This window comes from Strix uralensis, chromosome 4 (assembly GCF_047716275.1).
Source record: "Strix uralensis isolate ZFMK-TIS-50842 chromosome 4, bStrUra1, whole genome shotgun sequence".
Lineage (NCBI taxonomy): Eukaryota > Metazoa > Chordata > Aves > Strigiformes > Strigidae > Strix > Strix uralensis.
In genome coordinates, this window is record NC_133975.1 from 46860624 (window position 1) to 46888440 (window position 27817).

General features: G+C 35.9%; 1 protein-coding gene across 10 annotated transcripts in view; it reads right to left on the reverse strand.

Annotated features, from left to right (window-relative positions):
• The window catches only part of RAPGEF2 (Rap guanine nucleotide exchange factor 2), a 188650-nt gene that overhangs the window by 68363 nt on the left and 92470 nt on the right, over positions 1-27817 (reverse strand). For 6 of the 10 annotated variants that reach the window (XM_074866573.1, XM_074866575.1, XM_074866568.1 and 3 more), the window contains 3 exons: positions 23322-23397; positions 20466-20633; positions 17757-17774 (listed from right to left, as the gene is read on the reverse strand). In XM_074866573.1, the coding sequence (XP_074722674.1) occupies positions 17757-17774; positions 20466-20633; positions 23322-23397 (262 nt within the window). Of the gene's footprint in view, positions 1-1876; positions 2254-2757; positions 2827-17756; positions 17775-20465; positions 20634-23321; positions 23398-27817 lie in introns of those variants that run through there. The other 4 variants (XM_074866570.1, XM_074866567.1, XM_074866574.1 and 1 more) reach the window with 3 other exon arrangements.

Consider the following 27817-nt stretch of genomic DNA (forward strand, 5'->3'; position numbering starts at 1 on the left):
TGGGAACATACCAACATGAAAATAACTCATCACCAAAAATGATTAGTTCACTAAGTTTTCCTTTCAGGCAAAGCAAGACAAAGTCTGTATATGTTGAAACTCCAAGCTTGCCTTCCCTCTCTACCAAGAATTCACATCTTTCAGTACCATTTTCCAAGCAAAGTAACCTCTAACCTGGAGAACAAGCATGGAAAGTTTCATTGACAAAGTGGTATTTTTTGCTGAGCTACATTGTGTCCTAACAGTTTCATTTTAAACTTCCACATACACTCTAAATTATGGGTTTTGTTCATGCAAAATCTGCAATTGAATGCCAGCCGTACATCAAAGTATGATTTCTTTCTCTTACATATATGCAGACATTAGTTAAGGTGAACTATTTTTCTTGTAAAGCAATACCTTGACCTATTCCCTTTTACTATTCCTACATTTTGGTCCAGAGAGTGAAATTTATCTCTGTGATTTAATTAACTCAAAGTAATACAATTCAAATATGACAGAGCTTGTAACGTAGAGTCTAAAATGCCAGGTTAATTTTTTACTTTACCTATAAGCAATTATTTTATATCAGTTAGACTTGCTGTGTTAAGCTGTGTTAATCAACCTACAACTTCTCATCAACATTCTTTAGAGAGTAGAAAGAGCAGGAAAAACCAATACATATGGAGCTTTCTCATTTTATTCCTATTTGCAAATTCAAGGTATCCTATTCTATTTCAGCTTCTTCAGTACTTGAGTTTCAGGAGGAAAGGAGATTTCTTTTTTTTTAGATTAAGTTCTAAATATTTCATGAAGTCCAAATGATTTAGTAACATGAACTCCTTTATACTTAGAATGTAATTAAGAAGAAAAAGGAACAAACCAGTCTACGACAAGAAACTCTGATATGTCTCCTAAATGCATAAGAAAAATCCACTAGATTTGTTTCTAGATTAGTTTCCTATTTCTACCCAATCAAAACTGAATTGTTGAAGAAATTTTCCTCCTTTACAAAGTTTCTGCTATCACCTTACCATATTTATGATTCTTTGTTGTATATGCTGAATATACTGTACACATTCCCATGCACAACACACACTATGCACAGAAAAAATATATATCTTTTCAAGAAACAAATTGTAAAATTGATTATATTGAACCATATAAAATTGAGCATGAAGGTTTAAACATGTTAACTGAGCAACAAAAATCTATACTTCTAGAATCTTTTTATCATGTAAAACCTAGATTTCTAATTCCTGACACCTGAGGCCTTGTTAAATAATGTTTGCTCTTCTGCTTATGAATGCATTTTTCCCAAACAATAAACACAAGCAGCCTATGGGATTAAAGCACGACAAAGGTGTAGCTGACTCATGGGATCAATTAGAAAGCATCAGTACTTACGCCTTTTGTTCATTCCATGTTTTACTAACAGTTTCTGCATTTTCAGCATAAGTGTATCACAGATGTTAAACGCCATGCTACAAGGCAACAGCACACTAGTACCATACACTAGACAGAATAAATCTATTCTTATCACCACCTACAATTATATCACTTGTTATAGAGCTTGAATATTTCTTTAAAGTTTTAACAAATACATAACAATTTAACTGAATGCTCATAGCTTCTTGCCCAATGAAATTATGTTAGCATTTTTTCAGTAAATTTTTAACATTCAAAAAGAACCTACAGAGTTGCCTTTTCTGAGCTAAAAACAATCTTAAATACAGCCACCAACTCTAATGCCACCTCAGGTACAGCTTTCCCTCGAAACCCACTATTAAATTCACAAGCAGGAAAGCCCGTGAGCAGGATGACAAGCAGTTTCAATCTCCATGCAGTTTGCCCGTGACAGGTTATTGATAGAACAAACGGAATTTGCAATACTTACTGAGTGTTTCTCCTGCTGGCCCATAACTCCATGGTTAGCTGGGATTGCAAGTGGTTTCATAATGAAGAAACATAAGCTGAACTGAATTTACACATCATGTACCAATTTCTTATGGATGGCAAGTCACCCTCTACAGCATTAAATTAAAAAGAGGAGGAGGGGGGAGAATCAAGCTGGAGCTAAAAGTGTCACTACTGGTAAGCTCAAAACCCCCCTCACACTTGTAGTGCAGAGCAGCAATCCAAACGACAGCGTTAGTCTCCATTTTTGTAACACTGAAAGTCTAAGCATGTCAGGACGTACAGAGCCTGATGAAACCCTACATATGCAGCATTCATCCAAGGGAACAAAACCATTCCCTAAGCCTGAGGAATGGGAAGAAAAGAAAAAGGAGGAAAAAAGCTAAAATGGCTGACTGCACAGAGACTCCCTCAAAAAGGCTTAATACAGTATTATATTAGTCAGGGTGCAGGAACCAGCCTCCAGCATTCAGCCAAGCATTGTTAATACTCCTGTTTCATTTGCAATCACACACACTCACACACACAGCCTTCCCCCTCTCCACCACTACCCTACACTCCCCCAAAATCAGGGCAGAGCACGCGAATAGGGACCTCCTCCCCTGGCTGCTAATGATGCTGACAGAGTAGTGACCAGTGATCTCTGTTCCACTCAGCTAACCAAGTTTGCACAATTAATCTTAGCAGCATGACATTGATGGACATTTAATTTTATGATGCCTGTTCCTCGCAATCAAGACAAGCACATCTACCGCCCAAAGAGTCAGCAACAAAAATACAACACAGTTACACACACACAAAAACCCAGAGAATCATGAGTCTGAATGCAATACGCCAATATAATTACGTTATTGTGCTTACTTTGGAAGACCATGGCTGCAGGCAGTTGGCATAGCAACGCACAAGGAAAGCCATTTCCTGGGTAGAAAGAATGCTTCCTTTTCTAAATAAAAAATTCCTCTTAGGATACAAACGGCATTGCTGCTTCCTGCAGAAAGCAAAGACACTGTAGTCTGTCTCTTAACCTGCACACAGGCACACACTCAATGCAGTTCGAGTGATGTAAGTGGATTGCTCTCTCTCTCTCTCCTCTCCCTCCCTCTCCCTTTATCCACCGAAATATTCAAGTCAAATGGAAGACACATTCCTTGAGGCTCACCCCCTCCGATACTTAACCATTTCACTCATTAAGGTAGAGATGGACAATGCAGATAAAAGAGCAAGCTCTTGCCTGTATCTGGTATCAGCCTCTGAAGATCAAGGCAGCCCCAGAGGGGAGGGATCCGTTCACTGCTGGCTCCTAAGAATATCACTGAAGTCAGGGTGGGAATAAGGACCCACATTTACCTCACCAAATCCTGAAGTGAACATGACTTTTCACGAAGATGAGGATAAAGCAGAGGGTTTGACATCACCTCCCTTTTTCCCCCACCCAAAAGAGTGCTGCTGCAGAGCTGTAAACATTGTTATCAAGTATTTATAAACAGTGCACACTCAGATTTTCAGCAGCTTCGCCACTTATGCAGGCCACAGATATCCAGGGGCTGTGGCAGGTAAGGTCCAGAACCATTTAACACATCATTTAAAGTCTTTCCGAATGTAGCTCCTGCTTCTCCTTGCACAACTAAGGCACAAATTCCACTAAAAACAAAAGACCATGCAAGATCTGGAAGAGACTGACATACATATGGCTTTTATAATTCTCTCTGCCTGTAATTATATCTTAAACTCAGAAATTTACACTGTACCACTTCTCACGTTATACTAGCAACATCATACTGCAGAGGACCTGAAATGCAACAGGGAATATACTCAAGCAATAAACTAATTGTCAGCCCTATACAACATGCATCTTAAATGCCAGGAATTCACGCCACTTGACACAGGGGAGACCAAGCCAGAGCGAATAGGAACGTGCCACTCTTCCATTAGGCTTCAACTTTAGTACAGTTCTCTAACACATTTACAACACATTCTTTAAAATCAGACACCATCTGTGCTTAAAGTAACTTCAAAGTTGTTTTTTTTTTCTTTTTAACAAGAACAATAGGAAAAAAAGACTTCACAGTTGTTACACAGGCATAAACACACAGGAAAAAGAATGAATACTACAGAATACTATGTCATACAATCTGCAGCTGCCTTCCACCAAAATAACATGTCCACCAATAAGGAGTTTAGTTTGTTACACAGTGATTTCTTTTGGTCCTGATGACTGCTAGTAAATGAGGCTACAAAAATAGGTGGAAATGAATTCTAGTAAAGCAAGAAAAGATCCTGAAATATCTGGTCTATTTCTTGCACAGTTATTCTAGGGACACCATTTCATACACAGCATATTTAAAATTGAATATATTTACTTTTATGAGAGTTTAGTGACACTTGTGCCCTTGGTCTTCTGGCATATGCTAAAAAATAAGTTATTCTTTAAAGGATTGAATTACAAAAATTAGGTTAGAATTTTTAAAAGTCTTTGCAATGTACCAGTGCAACTAACAGATGATTTAAAATGTTAAATTATGCTTAAGCCTTGTAAAACAGCCTAATGCTGAGCGCAATCAATTTTCTGATGAAGTGCTGACCAGAAATATCAGAAGTTATTCATTCTAGGAAGCTTAAACAAACCCTCTCTAGTACAAAATTTAAAAATATTACTTGTTGACAAAGCAATTAAAAATCCTCTTGAGTCTGATTCGATGGCCTTGTGGTTAACACCATGAGCAGAATTTGAGCATGGAGTTTTACACTCATGTCGGGGAAAAAATGAAGATCTGCCAAGACAGAAACATCTCCCCAGCGTAGGAAGGGAGCACACCACTTTCTGAACTGGAGTACAACTATCAACATATATCTTACTCTGCATCAGTTGGTATTTCTAGCCAAAATCTAGCGTAGGTTTCTGTGGCATAAGCCTTGAACAGTAACATGAAAACATGATTAAAACCATTAAAACAGTAGTGAAAGTCAAAATTTCCAGATCACGATGCCATGAAACACTTCCCTACTACTTACGCTGGTCCCTACTATACACCTTTACTGACCTAACAGAAAATTAAGTCAGTACTTCACACACGAATGAAAAATTTATATCAACCTAACAAATTTCATGTGCAGACTGATGAAAACTTGGTAGTTTCCAAAACAGAAAAAAGCTTTATTATATTCAAAATGTGAAAAGTGATATTTATGTAATTAGGTGAAGAAAACACCACTCACAGGCAATTTGAGTCAAAACAATTTCAAGAAATAAATGGATTCCATTTCCCTATTCCTTGCTCCTCAACTGCCATCACTTTCCAGGTACAGTGGTGCAGTGTAATCGTAGGTACTGTCCATTATCAGTTCAGAAAATAATTACATATAAGTTATATTTTATAAAAAATAAAGTAGAATTTCAGTGAATCGTTATATGTTCAGTGAAGAATGAATGGAATTTATAATCAGTGTAAGACACCAGAACAATATATCCTGTAAAGATTCTATCAAACAAGTATGAATAATTTACACAAAACCTAACTGCAATTTTGCGTTCATGTGTATTTCAAACTCATGTAAGAACTCCTTGCTTAGACATAAAGTTTGAAAAAAGCAAGACACTTTTGCAAATGCTTTTAGGCAATTAAAGCAAGATGTTAATAAACCTGATGTGCAATAACTGGACATGATAGGCTATCCCCAGCTGCTTTCAAAAATGTATTTATAAGCAAGCTGGCATCTCTCTATGAGTCACAGAAGAGAACATTTAAAAAACCCTTTCAAAAGTAACTACAAACATCAGGACATCCTTGGACTACCCACAGGATTCAGCATTCATAAACTGCAGTTCTGAATTCAAGGTAAAAATTGGTAGAGATCTTAGCAGCATGTACCATCTGACTGTAATGCCTCTCAACTATTTTACATTCTACAACATAATCTCACACAGATATTATTCTCCTCCAACAGTGTCAACAATGCTTGGAGTATTAAACATTTTTAGGTTAATGAAAAATGCTGCAACAACAGATTACCTCAAGTCTTCAATTTCAAGCAGTCACCTTAACTCACAAGTATTTATAGGAGTACTTAAAATTTTATACAGATTATGTACATAGAAAACATTCTTTTCCTGAAGTACCTCAAAACCAGAAGTTATCAGCACATTTTCCCCTTCCCTTTAAACACAATGTAAAGAATCATTTCCTTCATGTTCAAAAACTGAGGCAAAAGACAACACAACACTGTAAGGTCACCAAATTTACTGCCACTTCATGACTTCAGTAGCTAGAAAACCGGGGGCAGGGGACGGGGGGGAAGTTAAAGACATAGAACAAAAGACCAAGGAATAAGGCCAAAAAAACCCCCAAAATCACTATGTGTGTCCCAAAAACATTCACAGCAAAGGGACTATCACACAGATATTACACAGTTGTGTAATTTAAATGTCCCATACAATATGAAAGTCTTATTCCAATGTATTTAGGCAAATTTATTACCAGTAATTTAAATCTCTGGCCATATGACCCAATTTCATGCAGTGAGTTGCTGTTTATCAGCATAACACAAACACAGAATGGTCCCAGCACAGCTGTTCTATTTGCATTTTCTCAAGAACTTTTGAGAACCTTAAATAAAACTGTTGAAAAAAGGAAAATTACCAAATATGTTCTCCAAGGTGAATTTCTATGACTAAAATACCACTTCAGCCAAAATGCATGGATAAAGTAATAGTATTTGCCATTGTTGTTTTTAATTCGTAAACCTGTGGCATTAACATTATTGTAACGATGTTTGCTGCACCACTGGCAGCACCAAAGCAATAGTTACAATGGAGTGATGTGTGCTGTTTTGATAACACGTTTACTAATGTTACAGACCATTTGAACAAACGCCCTTCTGTTGAGCTGTTGCTGCAGATGAATCTATAATCCGGATCTTTAAAATAATGACAAGCCCAGAGCAGTCAGGCTGGTGCCTCAGCTGGGTGGATGTGCCATAGACTGCCAATCTTCCCTTTGACGGCAGACTCATTTGTCACCTTCTGTGCACAGCTCTGTTTTCAGTACAGCAAACTTTCTGTTTGCATGCCATCCGTCTTAAAATGGGAGTAAGTTATAGTATTCATTTAAAATACTTGTCATCGAATTCTCTTACATACAACAATTATGTTAGCACAGACATGAAGAAAACCTATAACTGATTGGATACTCATCCCAAATGAGACAAGATGTCCCATTTCCAGAGTATCTACTTTAGCTTACAAAACCAGCTTGAGCAAAGGTTCACCACAGTAACAGAGCACACACTCTTCTCTGGACTCCATATTTATTTACGGTTTAAATCTAACAATGCTTTAAAAAAAAAAAAAAAGATCAACATATCTTTTCTGTTGCTGCAACACTTATAAGGTCTTACTTGTTAAATTTTACTTGCAAGATCAAAATCATATTTAATATGTATGGTTGTGAAGTCCCTCTATGTGATGTTTAACTGATTTACCTGTGGTTTTTACATAAAGGGTTATTACTTACATAAGCCTAAAGTTTAATGCATCTAACATGGCCTTAAAAGTATATATTATCATTATTAAACGTCAAAAATTAGATATGAAAACTTGAGATATTAATGACTTCAATTGGCAGAATGGTCACAGATTAGTTTAATTTCTTTAACTGTTTCAGTACTTCAGGAGTGGAAAAAATGTAGTCCATCAGGATAAAGTTTTTCCCAATGTTCATAAAAATTTCTCACTTTGGTGTAAGGACAAGAGTTTAAGATAATGTGTAATTAAATCAGAGAACATAGGAATGTGCCTTCTGCTTTTAAACTGTGAAAAAAAGGCATGAAAGCAAAAAAGCAAACGCTCTTTTAAGGTCAGGAATTATGGTACTGGGCACATAGGACTAGCAAGACCTCTTTACCAGATCTAAACAATACTGTGACATCCATATCTGTTGGGGAGCAGGTTCACTACTGAGATACAAATCTCCTTACTAGCCTAAGGGAAAAACAAACCAAAAAAAATACCCACAAAAAGACACAGATCATTGTGTCCATACCAATTTCACAACAGGAATCCAGGGACACAAATTCTTCACTTACATGAGGCACCCCCAGAATTTCATGTTCACTGCATAATAGTGCAGGAAAACTTTATGAAAGCTCTTTCATGTGTATCCTAGTGCTACACTGTTAAAAGGTAAGAATAAAACTCAGGGATTTTTCTGAGGGCATTCACTGCCCAAATTCTAGACCATTACGTTCTTTACCAGCCCCATTGAAACCTGTTACCTGAAATGCTGAATTGCAACAATGATTGTTCTAGCACGGAACTGAATGTGTCTGAGACCACCCAAGGCAGGCTAACAATTATTTAATGTTTCAATATAAAATATTCATGGATTAAAAATAAACACAGATTTGATTTTTCCAATCTTCTCTAAGTGCTAACTCGTTTTCTGTTGGGTTTTCTTGTTTGTTTATTCATTGGGAGATTTTGGCAGTAGTGGAGAGGGAGAGTATTTTTGTTTTAAGTGAATACTATATGCTTTCTAACAGTTTTACTTGAACTTACTTAGAAGCTTTAAGGGAGAATCTGAAATTCTCATCACCGTGTTCAAGGTGCAGACATAGATGGGACTGACAAAAAACCTCCAGTCTGCCATTAGATTTCCAGATTCCTCAAATAATGGTGGAAATTGTGTGTCATTTTTACTACCATATGGGATGTTGAGTCCTTTCTGTCCGTCTTCTTGAATGTTTATTTGGACATCTCTTGGAGTAACTACTTATCTCTGGTATTTTGAGGAAGATTAACTTTGAAAGGGCTGGTTGCTGTTACAGAAGATTTTTATTCACTTCAGTTGTCTGTTGGAAAGAAATAACTGTTGGTTTTGTCTCCAGCCACAGTCTTATCCAAGGGGACTCTTCAAAGAGCCTACTAAAAGCAGTTTACCAGCATAAGATCAGTTTCTTTTTGGAGAACTCTCGCCTCATGCCCCTGCATATCCTCCCTTGTGTAATGCACCATGCACTAACCTATCTTGAGAGGTTTGTTCCCTGGCTTTAGCAACTGTACAGAAATAATTTATCCAGCCCTTTTCCTTTTATCACTAAAAAAACCCATGGAACATCATTTGTCCCTTACTTTTAAAAACAATTAGCAAGCAAAATGAGCCAAATTGGTTTTAGATAGGAAAAAAGTCAAAACATAACATTACATCCTTCAAATAAAGAGCCCTTAATATAAAATTCTAAGAAACGCCCTTTCCCTCTCCTCTTCCAATAAATCAGGGAGCCAACTACCATCAACTGATGGATGTCCCATTTTGCAAATTTAAGACTACATCTTCCCCTTGCAATTACAAGACCAGTTACCTAGATATAGAATTGCTAAATAAAATTAGGTAGAAGTGCACCTACCAGATTAAGTCTCCCTAATAATTTGATTCTAGACTGTTTTTTAGTTCAAGTTTACTATCAGAAAAGCTGTCAGCGTGCTTTTTTTTTAAGATGATCTTTTGTGCGCCATGGATCATTTGTAGACTTTAAAACTAGTTAGCTGCAGGCATTTATACCCACCAAGTTACAACATTCAAGACTAATATAGAGAATATAATTTAGTGAAGGAAGAAAAAGTAAAATATTTTACATTTTAGCGCATGCACACACATATATACAAATAATGCAAAACAGAGCAAGAGCACAATCTATGTAGTTTTTATGCCAGCCACATCAACAATATACATAACACCTGCCAGCTGTTCCAGGTGCATGTCAAAACTTTACTATCTGAAAATTCAAAGATAATTAAGGCTAACCACTCAAAACTAGAGCTTAGCTCCCCATACCCTTTACTCATACAACAGAATACTAACACTTTGACTACACCTTATATACAACAACAGTCTCTTTCATTATATATATATTAAAAAATAATCTTTCCACCAGAGATGGGTAAATACCAGGAATTAAATATTTCTTAGCTCCCCTGAAATGAACTTTCACCTGCTGGAAGATGCAAGCATGGACAATGGCATTTATACTTAGCAGGACCATCCAGGGCACTATAATACACACATCTACCCCAAAAAGTAAAAAGAATTTACATATTGGAAGATTTTTATCTCAGACTTATTAAGTGTTCAAAATAAAGCAAATTATTCCACCTTTTTTCCTAACGAGGACCTTTGGCCAAGACAAGTTTTTGCTTAATTTTTAAGATTAAGACTACCTGGAAAGTATGATGGACATTGCTGCATCTTCATAAGCAGCTGTGACAGCACTTTGAGAGAAGCCTGGTATCTGCAACTTGTGCTACTGAGTCTCAATGAAAAGCTTAGAAGCAGAATTATGTTGAATGTGCAATTGCCATTGTAACAACTGTATTTCCTTCACTTTAAACTAACACAGCTTTTAAAGAAAACAAAGCACATCCCTCTCTTTCACTCCAAGAAACCCACTGTCACTAAACTACCATGAGACACAACTTCAAAGATCTATCCTGAGACCTTGGTCAACTCCTTCATGGCTTAAGCATGTTTTCAATCTCTGACTCCGAAATGTTTAATTTTAAGGATTTTTGACACCTTTTTTTTAAAAAAAAAAAAACAACAAAACACTGAAATAATTCACAAATAGGAATTATAGCATTATTTCCACATAGTAAAAGTTACAAGAAGCACAAAGCTTCAAATGCATGAAAATCCAAGCTATGTTAAACTAAATATACACAACTTACTTCTAATTTACTATTGCCATTCTAATTTAATTTCACAAATTACTGTAAGATCATGACATCAGACTAGAAGCCAGGAGTTGCAGGTTACAGTTCTTGTTTTATTACTAAATTCTTGCATTGCCTCTAATTTCCTTATTCCTCATCTCAAACTGGTTTGATACTCATGCACCAAAACTTGTCATGGAAGGGTCATGTTTAAATGTGTTGGAATGGGTTCCAGTCTTTGGTGAAGACCTTAGGCATGACTATAACATCAATATTTCAAAATATGGAGACACAGTCTTGTGCTTTTTTTTTTCTCCCCCTTCACAATCGATAACTGCAAGATGAGTCAGGAACTAACATATGCCAGTTGTCCAAGAAAAAATAGAAATTGAAAGAAAAACTTACCCTCTGGACATAGAATCATGGAATCATTTTGTTTGGAAAAGACCTTTAAGATCATTGAGTCCAACCATTAACGTAGCATTTCTAAGTCCACCACTAAACCATGTTCTCAAGCACCATGTCTAGAGCATATCTTTTAAATACCTCCAGGGATGGTGACTCAACCACTTCCCTTGGCAGCCTGTTTCAGTGCTTGACAACCCTTTTGGTGAAGAAATTTTTCCTAATACCCAATCTAACCCTCCCCTGGTGCAACTTGAGGCCATTTCCTCTTGTCCTGTTACTTGTTACCTGGGAGAAGAGACAAACACCCACCTCGCTACAACCTCCTTTCAGGTACTTGTAGAGTGATAAGGTCTCCCCTCAGCCTCCTTTTCTCCCTCAGCTGCTCCTCATAAGACTTGTGCTCTAAACCCTTCACAAGGTTCACTGCTCTTTGGATATGCTCCAGCACCTCAATGTCTTTCTTGTAGTGAGGGGCCCAAATTTGAACACAGTATTCGAGGAGCAGCCTCACCAATGCTGAGTACAGGGGGACAACCACTTACTCCCCTAGTCCTGCTGGCCACGCTGTTTCTGATACAAACCCAGATGCTATTGGCCTTCTTGGAACACTCCATCTTTCCCATGTTTCAGTGATATACCTACATACTTTGGATATTTCATTAATTTTTTTAGAGCTTTGAAATTCACTCAGCAAAATGATCATATGAAATGATTCAAATCAAATACAAAAGCACTATTAAAGGTACTCAGAAACAGAACTTTTTGTGGAAAGATTGACACCAAATACTAATAATTTTTTCTTCAAGTCACTATGTCAAGCACAGCTCACATAACAGCGGCTCAGGTGCTTGGGAAAAAATGAACTGACAGCTTCTTTCCATGCTTTAGTGGGCAAATGTCCACATTAGGACTGTCACTCCTGATGCTCATCCATATAGAGATGCCAGTGTTGAAAGTATCTGTATTGGTATTCTTCAAATATAATGCATAGGCAGATCCAATTTCCCCATATGTACTTTATATGCAAACATTGTTTCTAAATGAACAACCTTACGCTAATGAGGATATCCTATTTAAAACACATTTAAGAACACATGTATACATTTGTTTTTTTAATCTTCCTCAGCTCTAATCAAGTTTAAGAGGGTGGAAATTCAATATTTGTATTTAGTTACATTATGCAACGATCAGTTTAGAAAAGAGTTATGAAAAATTCATTTTTCTGCTGCATGAACAACTTTCTGCTTTGATGACAAACCTCACATTTAGTTTTATACCCTACATCTCAGAAAAGCAATCTTTTATATAATATAAAACAGCACATCACAAGTCAGTAACAGCAAAAAAACTCACGCTACTCTAGAAAGTCTATTATTAACTGAAATTGCACATGTGTGGTCATAAAATATTGGCAACTCTACAAGCTGTAAACAGGACCTAGTGTCAATAATGTATCAAAAAATAAACTCAGTAGTATTACTGGCACTTCAGTTGCAGAAAATACTGCATAGCTTCAGTGTTTCTCTTTGAATTTTCAAATCTAATCACAATTACAAATCCAGTTATGACATCAATGCGAGCCCTTCCAAAGGAAATGGAAGAACAGTAAATCCCAATGGATATGAGTTCTGCAGCAGGGATGATGTAATATATAAAAATAGACATCCTCTGACAGAAGCTGCAAGTTGAGTAAATAACACGCTGCATGTCATTAATTTTGCATTAGCTTGCCAGTAGACATTACTAAAAGGATGATGAACTAATAATTTTGTTTTCCTTCGGGTGCTACACAAAATAAAATGATAGCATTGCTCATATATTAAAAATAATACATAGCTAAACAGTAATAGTCCCTTACAACATGGATAAAAGCAGGCAGGCATGTGGCTAAGAAGGCTGTGTTTTGCCACAAAACACAACACAGGGATGGGAACTACCTATTGTCATTATAACATTACCAATGGATGTTCCCATAAAGAAACTTCTATTAAAAAAAAAATTAACAGAAACTGCCCAAATCATCTTAGGAATTTCATATTTCAGATAAAATTACCCCACAATTTTTGTAGTGTCTCACTTCAAAATACACCTGCATATATTGCACAGTCACACACTTCAGGAATTAGCATTACTGCATGTGTTATATATATACAGACTACATATATCTATTTAGTATTTCGATGCGTACATCACACTAGGAAGTAATACAATCTCATTCCAGGTCATCAGTAGATTATCACCATCACGGAATAATAAAAACAGTTGCTCTTGAAATTGCATACTGAATTTTGTAAATGAACAAAAGCAAGGAAACTAATATTCTTCCTGGTAAAAGGACACTCGCACTTGACAATGTTAAGAACTAGCCCCTTTCTTTTATTAATGGATCAATACAGTGTATTTTATTTTAAACATAAACACTAGAAATATTATTTTTTACTGAATTTGTTATCACTAGGGGCAAATTTGTTTGATCCAGCAAACATGCGTTATTTGTGCAAATGTGTGATTAAAACACCCTTGCATACCGTGCTACTTCCCGTCAGCAATACACTGTAAATTTAGGTGTGTGTACAATTATGTTTTGAATTAACCACTTCTCTGCTTACATTACATAAATTAATTTGTTTCATAACCAAGAACAGAACGAGTCCAATTCAGTTTTTAAGTGAGGTGACATCTTGCTTCCCCAGACATTTTTGACAACCAAGTGTACCTGACTAGGATCCCCAATAGTTTTTCTCTGCCTTTTTTCCTTTTAAATAGGCTTGCTTAACACTTCCAAGGTCAATGATGTGTAAAAAAAATTGTATTTTCCCCACAACCTCTCCATATCCTTTATACCTTTGTATAAAGTTGAGCTTTCAGTGTGTCCACATATCCTTGTTTGTTGCCCTATCAAATAATTTTCCTAGACTTAGGAAGTTAGCTTAGATGTGGTTCCTTCTTCCTATAAACAAGCTGCCTTTTTTTTTTTTTAATGTGAATACTCGCAATGGATTCTGTTTTAAGTGAATTTGTATTAGAATGAAAGTGCTAGATAATCCTTAAAAAATCATTAGGTACATTAAAAGTTGCATTTATTTACAGGCTTGAAAGACTGACAGTATTCCTTTAAACTGATTTCTTGTAGATTGGGTATCCAATAACTGCTCCTACTGATTCAAACTAAAATGACTGAAATTTTGTACATAATAAAGATGACTAAGTACACTACTATACCTGCATCAATTTCCTATGTAGAATACAATGCACTAACAAGAATACATTATATCAAGGTATATCACAATACTGTAAAGTCCACATTGTTGAGAAGCAAGTATATATGAGATATTTCATGATCATTTGTACTGGTCCATGGAAAGACATCCAGCAAGATGTATTTTACAACATAACATAAATATACATGCAGAGAAGCAATTGTATTATGCTGGTTTTTAACATTAAGTCTCATCCCAAATTATACTGGACATCTGTAACAAAGTCCTAAAACAGAATCAGCTTTTCTGAATTCTCATCTACTATATTAACCACAAGAAAACACTGCTTGTCATCTTGTAACCTTCCACATTGCTTCAGTAGCTACACACACACTGCATAAAGGAAAACAAGTAGGCTTTTGCATCAAATTCAGGCAGAAAAATTTAAAATTCATCTTTTTAAATACCTTCTAAATGTAGAAATGCGACATACAACAGCTTTGTTGACTTTTAAAATGTAATTTTGCAGACAAAGGAAAAGGCAAATTTGTTTCATAAAACAGAATGATCTGAACAAATTTTCAATCAAGGTATTTTAGACTCTCAGCAGACAATGTGAATGCAAATTATATCAGGAATAAAAGGCTACTTTGCCAATGCTTTGCTCTAACTACTAGTTATCAAGAGAAGATTGAGCAGGAAGCAAGGTTTCTACAATTTGCTACTGACTAAGCGAGCAGGTTCTAATACTTTTAAACAAATAATACAAAAAAGCTAGAAAAAACCCTCATAATTATTTTTTCAGAGAGTCATGGCTGCAGGTGAGACTTAACTCATTGGCCTTAGACATGGTTTCATTTCCAGCCCTCTTACTCAAATTTTCAGTCACCTCCTTCAAATAAAATCCAGAAGGACAATACTTGTCTGCCCTTAATGCATCGGCACAATGACTGCCTCCATAGCACAGTGTGTGAGGATAAAATTGTTATAGGCTTGTAACTCGGGGAAGAAGTCAGGGTTATTGATGGCTCCATGCCCACTGCTCTTTTCCTTCCAACATCGGATAAACAGATTGTCACCTCATGTGAATCTCGAGCAGAATGTAATAAGAAAGGCTACTAAAGGCAGAGAGACCTTTTACAGGGATTTCAGCAGCTGGCTTTAAAAAGCCTGGCTGAGAATGTGCTAGCAGCAATCTTCATAAGCCTGTTAACTAATTCAAATCTGGATAGATTCTTACAGAGTAGAAAACCCCACACTACTTTCTATTCAGGGCTTTTCACAGGTACTTCAGTGTTTTCTTTACAGGTCTACCTGCATTTTTCTAAATATTCCCCAGTAAGCTTTGATATTTTGCCTTTAGCAAAGTAGAGGCTACGGTACAGACTAGTAAAAGCCCACATCACAGTTTACATATCAAGTCTAAGGCACAGGAGAGAGAGACTATCACAAATGAGGGAGTTATAAATTACTACTTGTAACCTCTGTGTCACTAAAGAACAGTATCTTATTTTGGACAAAGTTATTTTTTGTTTATGAACTTCTGTTAATTTACACTAAATATGTTATGCATTATATACATAGTAACCAGCTCAGCAACGCTTAGACTGGGCATGACCAATTCTTCACAGATGCACTGAAGCAGACACAAAGTTTATTGGCAGTTGAGATATTACGAGAAAGTCTACCCTTTTTTAAATTAACTCCATAGGTGACTATTATATTTTAGGTTTAAAAAAGCAGAAGAAAAGCCATGTAGGTTCTCAGGAGAAAGGGTCCACACTCTTTCAGTCAAGTCACTCAAGACAAGGGTTTTTCACTGAAAACATTAAGTAGCCTTATATATAGATACACACAGAAAGAAAATCCACATTCAGAAGTCAAAATCCAATTTCTATTATTAAGCAAGCAGGTATTAACACTAATCTAGTTAAAGTCAGTTTCTGACACATTAGAAGCACAAGCAAAAATTTCCATCAAAAAAAAAATCTGAACAAGGTTTTCCAGATTCAAATAAGAACAGCTCAACCTAAACTTATTAGGATTTTTTTTCTTCCCTGAAAAAGAACAGATCCATTTTACTGAACTACAGTAGTGTCAAAAAGGATGCCATTTTATCAGTCTGATAAAACACATTCATTTTATTTCCATACATTATGAAGTTTCTGTTTTCCTTACCCTAGAAATCAGCAACACTTGTTCCAAAAGTAACATGCCTAAGTACGATACTCAACATTAGATTTCACTTCAAACGGTCCTTCAAGCATTAGGGTAAGTTATAAAAATATTATGAAGTATTTCAAATTCCTATTCTAATTTAAGAACAGCATTATCACTCTTAGACGTAATATTTTAGTAACCATAGGTTACTCAGGATCATTCCACCGAAAAACTGGTGAGCGCTGATCTTAAGATAAGGAACTGGGTTCCTAGAAGAAATGTACCATACATATTGAAGAAAGAGAATTTCAGCACAGAAGTCACTTGCCTATGATACCAGAACCATATTGAAATTTGAACCTTCTAAGTCTTTTAGATAAAGAAGTGAATTGAACAATGTGACACAGAAGGAACTTTTAAAATAAACACATTTCCTGATAAAGTATCAGAAGAATTGACCAAAGTTATATTTGAGGAAAGGAATAATTTTGAAGCTAAAAAAGTAGTTTTAACTTGTTTTCAGCACTATCATGAGAGATTTCTCAAGCATAACAGTGAGGACTTTTAACAGTTTGACAAGATACATTCTTACCAAATGTTGTATTTGGTGGATGCTCAGTATTTACTCACTTTGGCATTGACAAATGCAATTACAAATACCAGTTAAGCTTAAAAGATGCCACTCAGATCTTCAGATTACTTTGACTGCATTTGAGATCAGTCAAAACTTCTATATTTTGCTTGGTTTAGTACCATTCCAAGATACTTGACTCACTCAGGCATACTTTTCTCCCTAGCTTGGCAAGCCTGTGTTTCAAAGAATGGCCATTTACACATACTTTGATAGGATTCTACAAAACCCAACATCTTTATACCAAATCAGTACACATCATCAGAACTGAGGACAAGCAAGAAGCACTGTTGCAAGTTTTCAGCTAACAGAAACTTTCTGCTGCTTCTTTCGTGCTCATCTTATAACACACCATTTCCCTGTTCTACTGACATACGGGAACTAAACAGAAACAGAAGGCCTATTTTTAAAATCAAAACCAAAGATTAAGTCCTCCATGTCATGGAAGAGATACTTGAGTAAAGTGTCTGTCAAACACTAAATATTTTATATATACCTTTGCTTATTGTTCTCCATTTTCTCTAAATCACAGGACATCAAAGCAAGGAAGAAAGGTCAATCAAGCTGGGCAAGAGACATTGTACTGTCACCAAATTCCACATTTACATTAGTATTTTCAGATCATAGTGAGATTGCTCAAGTATCAAAGCAAAAGCTAGGAGGCAATTTTAGTCATAACATTACATCAATATTATGATATCATACTGCAAACTCACAAGTAAATTGTTAGTGGACCATACACAGTAAGTTACAATACCTGAGGTTTAGTGCATTCCTGTGAGCCAAAATGAAATGAATGCCATAAAGGAGGAAAGGAAAAGATGAACATTATCAGACATGCCATAGTACATTCCATCACTATGAAGATAATGTTAAAATTATGTTAATGAGGGTCCACCATCCCCTACAAGTTGACTCTACTGCAGAAAGCCATGCCACAACTGAGAGCACTGCATTTAATTTTTAAGTCTTGAAAAGCACAGCCATGCATCTTCATTTAAGCTCTATGTTTCACTCTACATTTTCGCAAAGATATAGAAAACTTTCTTCAGAAAATAGTTTGAACTTTCTGAAGAAAAGCATTCAGACTACTGCAAATAAGTAATTAAATTAATAACAAAAAAATCATTCTACATGGTAACTACAGATTTAGGGTAAAACAAGATATAAGAAAATTACACATTTTGTGAAGATTTTGAGGATGCTGCCAAAACAGCTTTTTCACTTTGAATCTCATGTACCTAACACCTTAAACCAGAATGCATCCACAAGGAAAAGCAAAACTGAAAACAAACGCATCGTATTAATCCTTTTTCAGTTTGACTTTAACACATTATTTACTGCCATATCTGAACATCTGCATTTTTTTTAATGCTTCTTTATTTATTTATCCAAAATCAAGAAGCAGAACCAAAGATGAGACCCTGACAGAGGCTGACCAAAGACTGAACGGACAACAAGCCCACAAGATATATGCTATAACATGCTTTGAATTCCTGTGTGTTTCAAAAAAACCCTGCTTTCTTCAATTAATTTTTCAAGAAATAAAGACTAAAAAAAAAATGAGGTCAAAGGACATAAAATAGGAAGGGAGAAAAGACAATGAAGCCTTTAAGATGTATGGTTAAAGCAACAGAAATAATATTGATAGTAAAAGTGAATGAGAGAACAACATACACAAGATCACCAAATACTGTAAAAATAGAAGGGAATGGGCCAGCATGGAGAGTCTTGACTACACTGTAAAACTCATTTGAGCTTATTTGACTCTAATTGCTTTCGGGGGGGGGGGGGAAGAAAGTCAGTCGTATGCATCATATTACACTTTTTTAAGCACATTTGACTGTAATTATTGCATATTTTACAGTTTATTTGGCAATCTCTTCCAACTCACTATGAAATCTCGCTTGCAATGAATTTCTCAACACATACACAAAATCATTATGAACTCGCACAAGAGAATGGCACACAATGGGCTTTTGCTCTTAGTATCAGTTAAGCTTACAAAAATTCATTAGGCATACCTAAAGTGAAATTTATACAACAGGCAAGGACCTACAAATGCAAATGGCACTGTGTGTAATCTAAATATTGCCCTTCTAGAGTTAGATAAAAATCACACTAGAACTGTTTGCTATGCACAAGGTACACATCTAAATAATATGAACAAAAGTAATTCTTCCTGTAATTCCTACAGCATACAATACCAAGTATTTATTTTTTCAAAAACAGACCAGTAAAATGTTTCATCTTCAAACCAAGTGAACTGGCTCAATCTGTATTAAATTTAGAGGCAATTAAAACTGCACTGAAAATTAAACTATTAAAAGCCGTTGTATAAACAAAACCAAATTGTTGGCATAAAATGTAATTATTCGACTCGTGAGGAAAAGCCTGTATAATTAACAGATGTAATCAAACATCTACACATTTACAGACACACATTGAATATACAGGGAAGGGAACTGGCAAACTTGTCAAAGAACAAGGATAAAGAAAGAAAAATGGAAAAAGCCTACAACTGCATTGGATCAAAGACAGTATTCTAAAAACACTAAAGCTCTAATCCTGCAAATTTATATGCATGTGGCTTACATTGTGCAAAATTCAGCCCAATGAACTCAATGAGATTAAATATGCACAAAGTTATTTATGCACATGCCTTTATGGTTTGAGCAGATTTGGGGCCTTAAACAAATAAATGAGAGCCAAAGACAAACAGCTTTTCCACTATTTTGTTTACAGTTGAAATGAATACCAAACAAACATATTAATCTAATAGAGTTTTTCTCAATTTAAAAGCCATATAAAATATCTTGTAGAATAAGTTTTAATCATTAGTTTATTTTCATGTCAAGAGAAAACCAGGAAAGTTACAATATGTAAGTTGACTGCAAAAGAAAGAAAAGTAAAATGACCAAATGATCTCCTGGATGATGGGCAGACTATGTAGCTCACTGAAGCCCAAGTATAAAGGGCTCTTGAGGAAGACACCAGTAAAGGTTAATCTGAGATTTAAATTCTGGATACCAAAAAGAAATTACAGATTTAATCCAAGAATTTGGCCTACTACAATGCAGCACAGTTCTTTTCAGGCAACAACTATTATCATATACATGAATGAGTGCTTCACTAACAGACCTTTTAACGCTGTATGTTGAACTATTCCTTCTGTATCTTAATATCAAAAGGAAATGAGAACACAGGTTTTTTCACAATTTCAAATAATGACTGGAACATTAAGAAATAATACATGACATTCACGGTCATAAAAACACATCTTCAACTCTCAACTAAGATGCAAGCTGCACATACTGATGGAGCCAAATTCACACATTTTAAGGGAGAACCTCCTTACAGAAGCACACTTCTTTAAAGACATCAGCAAGTTTAGCCATTTTGATTGTTTTATTTTCAGTAATTCTTCTGTTTATGTTTTTTTGAACCATAAAAACAGACAGCTTACCGTATGGTAGCCTCTAGGTAGAGGTGGCTTCCCCACTGGATAAGGGTCAACAGTATCAATAATTGTTTGTCGCTCCCCTTTTTGGTTGATTTTCCTAAATCTTCTTCGAGATTGCCTATGAGAAGCTTGGCGCTGAAAATACTCCTCATTTTCATCCATGTAATCAACCTAGAATAGATGCAAGATATTGTCATTTCCCACAAGAAATAAAAATGTTTATTCTTGTTAGAAACACAACAGATTGTATTTTCAAAAAACAGCAGTTAGCTTTGACCTTCCTGCATTTTCAGCACTAAGAGTAAAGCCACTACTAAAAAAAAAAAAAAATCAACATCGGTATGAACAGCATCACTGAATATGACCGCTTTTCCAAAATGACAGAAGAAAAAGTCTCCTTTCCTTCCCCTCCCTTCTTACTCTTGCACTAATGCAAACATTTCACCACTCAATACCTTACAAAAAGAAAACTGGTATGAGAGTGCACTTGGTAGCTTTCCTACAGTCCTGTTTGTCACTTGGTATCTCCCCTAACCAACCTATGGCAAAAGCTTTGCTCTTCAACAGACAGCACTGGTTTTATTATTTACTTCAAATATTTTGAGGGCATAAAAGAAGGATTTCTAATAGACTGGATTTACATAAAAACAAATCAAAACAACAACAGGAAGAATAAAAAATACCTATTCGGTATATCCTAATATAAAATTAGTCCTCTCGGCTTCAGACTCTTCAAAGTAATAGTCCTAAATTACTACACAACAGCATACAGCAATGAAAATATTTGAACTAGGAATTCTGGTTTTCCTGAAAGAGAACAATCTTTTCACAGTAATTTTGCTGCAAATCAACATCTCTCCTGTGTTCACCCTACTAATAGAAACCCTACTGAGACTAACAGGGAAATGAGGAAAAAAAACCTTTCAGTATCGGCTATGTACGGAGATTCAGTTAACTTCTCCTTCTAGTCAATTCCATCCCAACAGGGATAACCAGTATTTCTGAAGATGTAGAGAAGAGCTTAGAGGCACCTTGCAAGGTTCCTCCATATTTTTCAACAAAGAGAAATATTAGACAAAATACTACTAAGAATTTGTAACTAGTGTCACATACTAGTCAGCCCATGTCACTAAACACAACTTTCAGTGTACTAACACATGGGGATGAGCACAGTTCCTGGTTCACCAGGAAGAGTTGGCAACGCTTACCCCCTCGCCACTGAGTACCTATTTCACATCTGACACAGTCACACTCACAACTTACACCTCTCCTGCTTCTCCTCCCCACAGATTGAGATCATCTAGCCCTGAGACTGAAACTTACTGTGCCCAACAAACTCTGGGGATAGGATTCTTTCTATTCAAGGTACAATTATTCCTTTGAAAGGCTGGATTGAAGTGTTCAGTTTCAGCTTGCCCAAAACTCTGGAGACTGAGGGGGTTTTTGGACTAAGAAAGGGCATGTGGGAGCACCTGTCCCTGCCCCAACATTATCCATCAGTCCAGAAGATTATTTCTGGACTCTTGCTGTTCAGTCATCTCTTTTCCCTATGCTTATTTTTATATCACTCTTCCTTATAATTTATCAAGGAATGCATGAGGGAGAGACAGACACACACATCCACACAGCTACCACCAACTAAATTGTATACTTCTAGAGAACAAATCCGGGACAATAAACTGTTTCCCAAACTTGTGGTCAGATACAAGTTACACAAACCCATCAGACAAATCAGGGGGCCACTACAGGGGCAAATGGGGAGGCCTAATGAGCTGCTGCTGTTAAGCAGCTACTCCTTTACAGAGAGCTTTAGTTAGGGATAGCAAAAAAGCAACTGGCATTTCTCACGTATGCCTTCTGTGTCTCCTACTATATTGTATTAGGTTTGTAAGATGATTTTCTTAATTAGAATTGGAAGAGGGAGATATATCAAACATCTGACAGAATAAGCTACCATTACACAATCATCCTTATGTTTACAGTGAAATCACAAAGAGCTTAAAACCCACAAAAGCATGCCTGCATTTGCATGAAGGTAAGTTAAAAAGCTACTTTTTTTACCAATCAACTCTAAACAAGCAACCTAATCTCTTCTACAAGCCTAAAGCTATAACACAATTTCCTGAACTTCTGTGAGTTTTACAGAAACTGTCACTTGTTAGGAAAAAAAATGCTTGGTATCACAGCCTGTATTTGAACTATTATCTAAATATGGCTTAGATAACTGTCATGTCTGTATTATGAACTGATCACTATCTCAGTGACAGAAAAAACAAACACATTTAGCCTATTGATTGTACATTTGTTCAGATGATGCACCCTAAGGTGACAACTAAAAACTTGTGAGCCTGTGAACCTTCAGAGATGATGCTGCTCTGCCACTAGACTACAGCAGATAGTGCTAACAAAATAACCTTCATCAGAAGAGTCGGTAGAACTTTAAAATGTTCAAACTGCTTCTTGAAACTTCAGACAGCTAGGAATAAGTTTAATTCAATCAAATACTAATTACTTAAAAGCTAACCTGAGATTAATACTTTAAAGCATCTATGCTTACCTATAATAATAAAGCAGCTTTTAAAAAAAACCCACAAACTGTTCCTCTATTCTGCTAGTAGAATAAAACTTTAGTTTTTCAAGATATCTGCAAAAGTAAATGTAACAAAAGTATAAAAGATGCTTTTATCATTCAAGCAATGCAAGTATGTGTGCAAATAATAGCAAGAAAGTTATGTATGACATCTTAGATTTATAAAAAGATCATGCGCAAAACAGAAAACTCGGAGTTTCTTTTGAAGTTGAAATGTTACCAAAGCTGGTCTGTAAAATTTGAAATCAAGTGAATAAAAATATTCTTACCACAATCATTTCAGATGGCTCTAAAACAATGCATTCACAGCCGCGCCTGAAGCTTCCTGCAGAACGCTTGCCAAAACTGAAGAACAAAAATACTTCAATCAGAACAAAAATCAGGGCTATAACACAATCCATAAGCATATTTACATCTTCTCCAGATCATGTAAAGCATAGAAAAAAAAATGTACATACCTTTGCACAATACAAGTTTCACACATATTTCCTTTGACACATAACTGATACCTAAGGACACCAAGAGCTATGTACTTTGTATTTACATAGTTTACTAAAAGTATTTCCTAAATAATTCTATTAACACTAAAACAAGTGTCAATCAAGTGCTGTCTACTGAAGATGCATGGTTGATTCTGAACTACATTACAGAGTTTGACCTAGTATCTTCTGACATTACAGTATTAAGTTACTTAAGCTATCTGCATTTCTATAAAGAAAGCTAACTAGCATACCAAGGAAAGAATGAAAAGGCTGATCAACTCCAATTAGTTTTTTTTTTTACTTAAAATAAATTAATAAAGTAAGGATTACGAGCACGAGAGTATTCCCAAATTGAATAGATGAGGACAAAAGGTCGTTCTGCGTTTTGTGACACATTCTCATGTTAGTGCAATAGTTAAGCATAATACTATTTTGCTTCCTGTAAGATAAAATAGAAAGCTATTTTAGTTTCAGTTTCTGAAGAGCTCTGCCTGTATTAAATGAATGTGTGTTTGCAGGCTTAACTGTAAAGAAATGCAGTGTTAAAGGTGGAGTGCAGAGAACCAGTACATAATTCAGTGAAATACAAGACCGTTATGGTTAAATCCTTAATCATATGCCATCAGAATGGAAGACAACCAGCTAAAGGTTGTTTCTGGGTTGTGTGTTTCCCCCTCTAGGTAGTTCATATTTAAGCCTGCCAGGTTAATGCCAGACTGTTCCTGTCAGAGAGGAAGGCAGGACAGATGACAAAATGGCTGGAACTTCAGGAACCCTCTTGTAACCTGCTGTAACAAACCTGCCCTAGAATTTGCCAAGAGCCAATGTAACTATTTAGCCTTTCCCTTTCTTCAACCCAGCATTGTGCAACAGGCATGGGAAACCTTCCTATCTGAAGCTCACAGGGCAACAGCTATTAAATAAGTTTATGGAAAACAAACCAGACTCAATAAAATTGTAAAGTCTGAATTTTAACGAATCCTGTAATGCCCAATCACGGTGACACACTTAGGCTACGATGTTTGTGAAAAGTAACTTTTTTAAGCTTTATTTCATAACAAGCAAACTGAAGTTCATATACCATTCAAAACAGTGTATCTAGCCAGTCTATATCTACTCTCCTGTCCTGCCTGGTGATTAGTAGAAATGAACAATTTAACTTGCTACCCCAAAGGCTAATCTCTTGACAACAGCACGTTTATAGCTCAAAAAGAAGACAGTCAGATATTGAAAAGAAATGCCAGCTGTGCTTATTCATCGAAATAATAATCGCATTTAATGGTACATGGGACTTCTACAATAGAAAAAAATTTTCCAGAATACTAAGCCTCTTGAAAAGAAACAGTCAGTAAAGAAGTCCCTCGACAAAATGTGTATTTTCCTAGAGGCAAACAAATGCTTTGTCCTATAGTCCAACAACAAAATACAGGGTGCTTTATTCTACAATGCCATCTTGAATGTTATACGATTTCAACTGCTTTTAAAGATACCAGAAAATGAAGCCATTATCTTGATTCATTAGACTGTTGCAAAAGTGACAAACTTATTTTCTTGGTCATTAATCTGATCCATACACACAGTTTTTCCTTAAAAAAAAAAGGAAAGGAGGGGGAGAGAAAGGAGACAGTAAATCAACTAATTGAGTGAACAACAAGAATTCCAAAGTGGCGATTAGAAAGTCAACTTATTTGATATTCTAATTGAAAACAAACACAGAAATATCCCCTTTCCTCTTGCAGATCCTTGTCCACACTGTTTGTAAGCATTGGCTTTGGTCTAGAATACACTATTCCTGTACTTTTTGCCAGCCCATTTTTCTAGCCTAACAGCAAACACTGATTTCAGCAGAAAATGCATATACACTTTTCCACTCCACCATTTCTTCTTCCTCTATTTCTGTCTGTAAGAATCAACTTGAAACTTCTACCCATTGCTAATCACTGCTGACATCCAAAAGTTAGAAGCTTTAGCAAACACAGTCAAAAGAAAAAGCTGTGTTTTGGATGTGCTTTTCTATTCTTGAATAACTTCTTTGGATTTTACGCTTCAGCACAAGGGAACAGGTAATCAACATATTAAGACAGAAGGCATGCAATGAATTACTATAAAGAAAATTCTTGATTTCTGTTCCCAGTACACACTGCTTCTCACAGCAAATAATGTCATTGCTGTACTGCTCAGATTCCTATGACAGCACAAAATTTATCAGAGCAGACAGTGCATCACATGTATATATTATCTTTGACCAAAGATCACAAGACACTTCAGGCTGCAAACAAACTCTGTAATCTTTGTGAAGCAAGACAAGTAAATCAAGGACGAAGAAAGTTAAACGACCTTTCAGGTGTTGCACTTCTCAGATATGCCATGCCAGCTAAACCTCCTGACTTCCAATCTGCTGTTGAAAATTCATCATCAGTGAGGAATTCACATAACCAGCAAAAATTACGAAACTCTCTTGTGACTGTCCACTACATCTGAACACTTCAGAAGTGTCCAGCTCTGACTGTGGTAGAACATCCATCACAGTACTGCATGCTATCTGTTGCAGAACCACACTTCAATACCTACACACAGTCACACAAATACCTGTTGACATGCAAATTTGAGAAACATGGGATCTTCAGCCATTGCCAACCCCACTGCTTCAATTCACAAGACCAATATCAAAGTCAGTAAGTTTTTCCAGAATTAATTTGTCAGAGCTTCACACAAGAACAAAAAGCAAAGAACAACAAAAAAGGACTTCAGTGACACTCTTCTCTACCCGAAATCCCTAGCTGCAGTAACCAGCCACTAGGTAGAGGAAGCCACCAAACAAACTTGATTTTATTGAAAACAAGTTATTTGAAACATTAGTAAGCAGTAAAAAGAAGCAAATACTCAACACATAATACAGTCTGTTTACTGAGCTGATCAAAAAGCCCAAGCTGTAAAGCCTTTTATAAAATAACAGAAGAACTTCATACAAGGGACCGACCACAAGCTGGCATGTGAGCTGTCTTGAGGGATGCTAGGTATCACACAGAAAGAGTAGCAGCAAATAAAGTTTCAGTGGAAGGACTGACAGATTATCTTCATAATACCAGCTCTATTTCAGTAACTTTTGCTAGGCACTTTCCAAATTTTAATGCCAGACTTCCCACAGACAGTGAGTTTGACTACCCAGATTTATCACAAAATACACAGTCTACATGAGCACTGACTAGCTAAAGTAAGATGTAGAGAGCGTTTATTAGCACGTTTCAATGGACCAGGGATTTAACAAATTATTCCTTCCCTTACTGTAGTGTAAGCTTATGGACATATGACTTCACTATGGAGCTTAAGGTTAAACCACATTTTTGTTTTTAGAATACAGTAGAGAATTTTACATAATATACACTTCGCATTTGGTTGTATCATATCATTCCTTAATAATTCCAATCAAAATTGTCCTAATACAGAAAGACAAATCTTCTTCCTACCTAAGCCTTATTAATTTCAACTCCTAAAAATATCTCATTTGCAACTATTAAGTCAGTGATACACCTGAGAGAATCCCAGCTTTGCAACTATTTTCTCTAAATCAGTGATCTTCATGAGAGAATTTCACCAAAGGAAGCTAAGGCAGTTTAAAGTTATATTTGTGATGGTGGTTGTCAACATGGGATGAGGAGGTTATAACACGAATTTAGATAGCCAGAAGGCTGCCTCGTTAAAATATTGCTGCCTCACCTAAACTCCCCAAAGAACCTTGTTTTGCAGCAGCTTTTCCAACACCTTTTTTTTCCCTGCTACCACATAAACTCTGACTTGAGGTTCCCTAAGTATTAAACTTCACAGATGCTCTCCTCACTACCTGTCCTAAAAGGCAATTATACTGCTGGAGTCCTTTTTTATCACAGTTACTTTTATTCCCTGTAAGCTACTGTATGAATTATGTGAATATAAATCTACCGTAAAAAAAACCCTTTAAGATATACAAAACAATTTTATTTGCAGGAACCTACTTCACAGTAACAATTTTGAAAGGGGACGATTAAAAAAAAAAAAATAACTCTTAGAAGGTTAGATAGTCTGCCCAAGCAACTGCTCCCTAACTATACTATTGCCTGAGGCAATTGACAAAATTCTAATTTCCCACTTGACTATTCAAATGCATTATTGCCAAATAAATTCATTAGTACTAAAAAAACCTTTTGCTCACTATGTATATTAAAAGAAGGTATTTTAATCCATACATGTAATTTGCAACTTTACTTCCATTTTAATGCATTCTAAAATTGAGTTTACACTGTGGA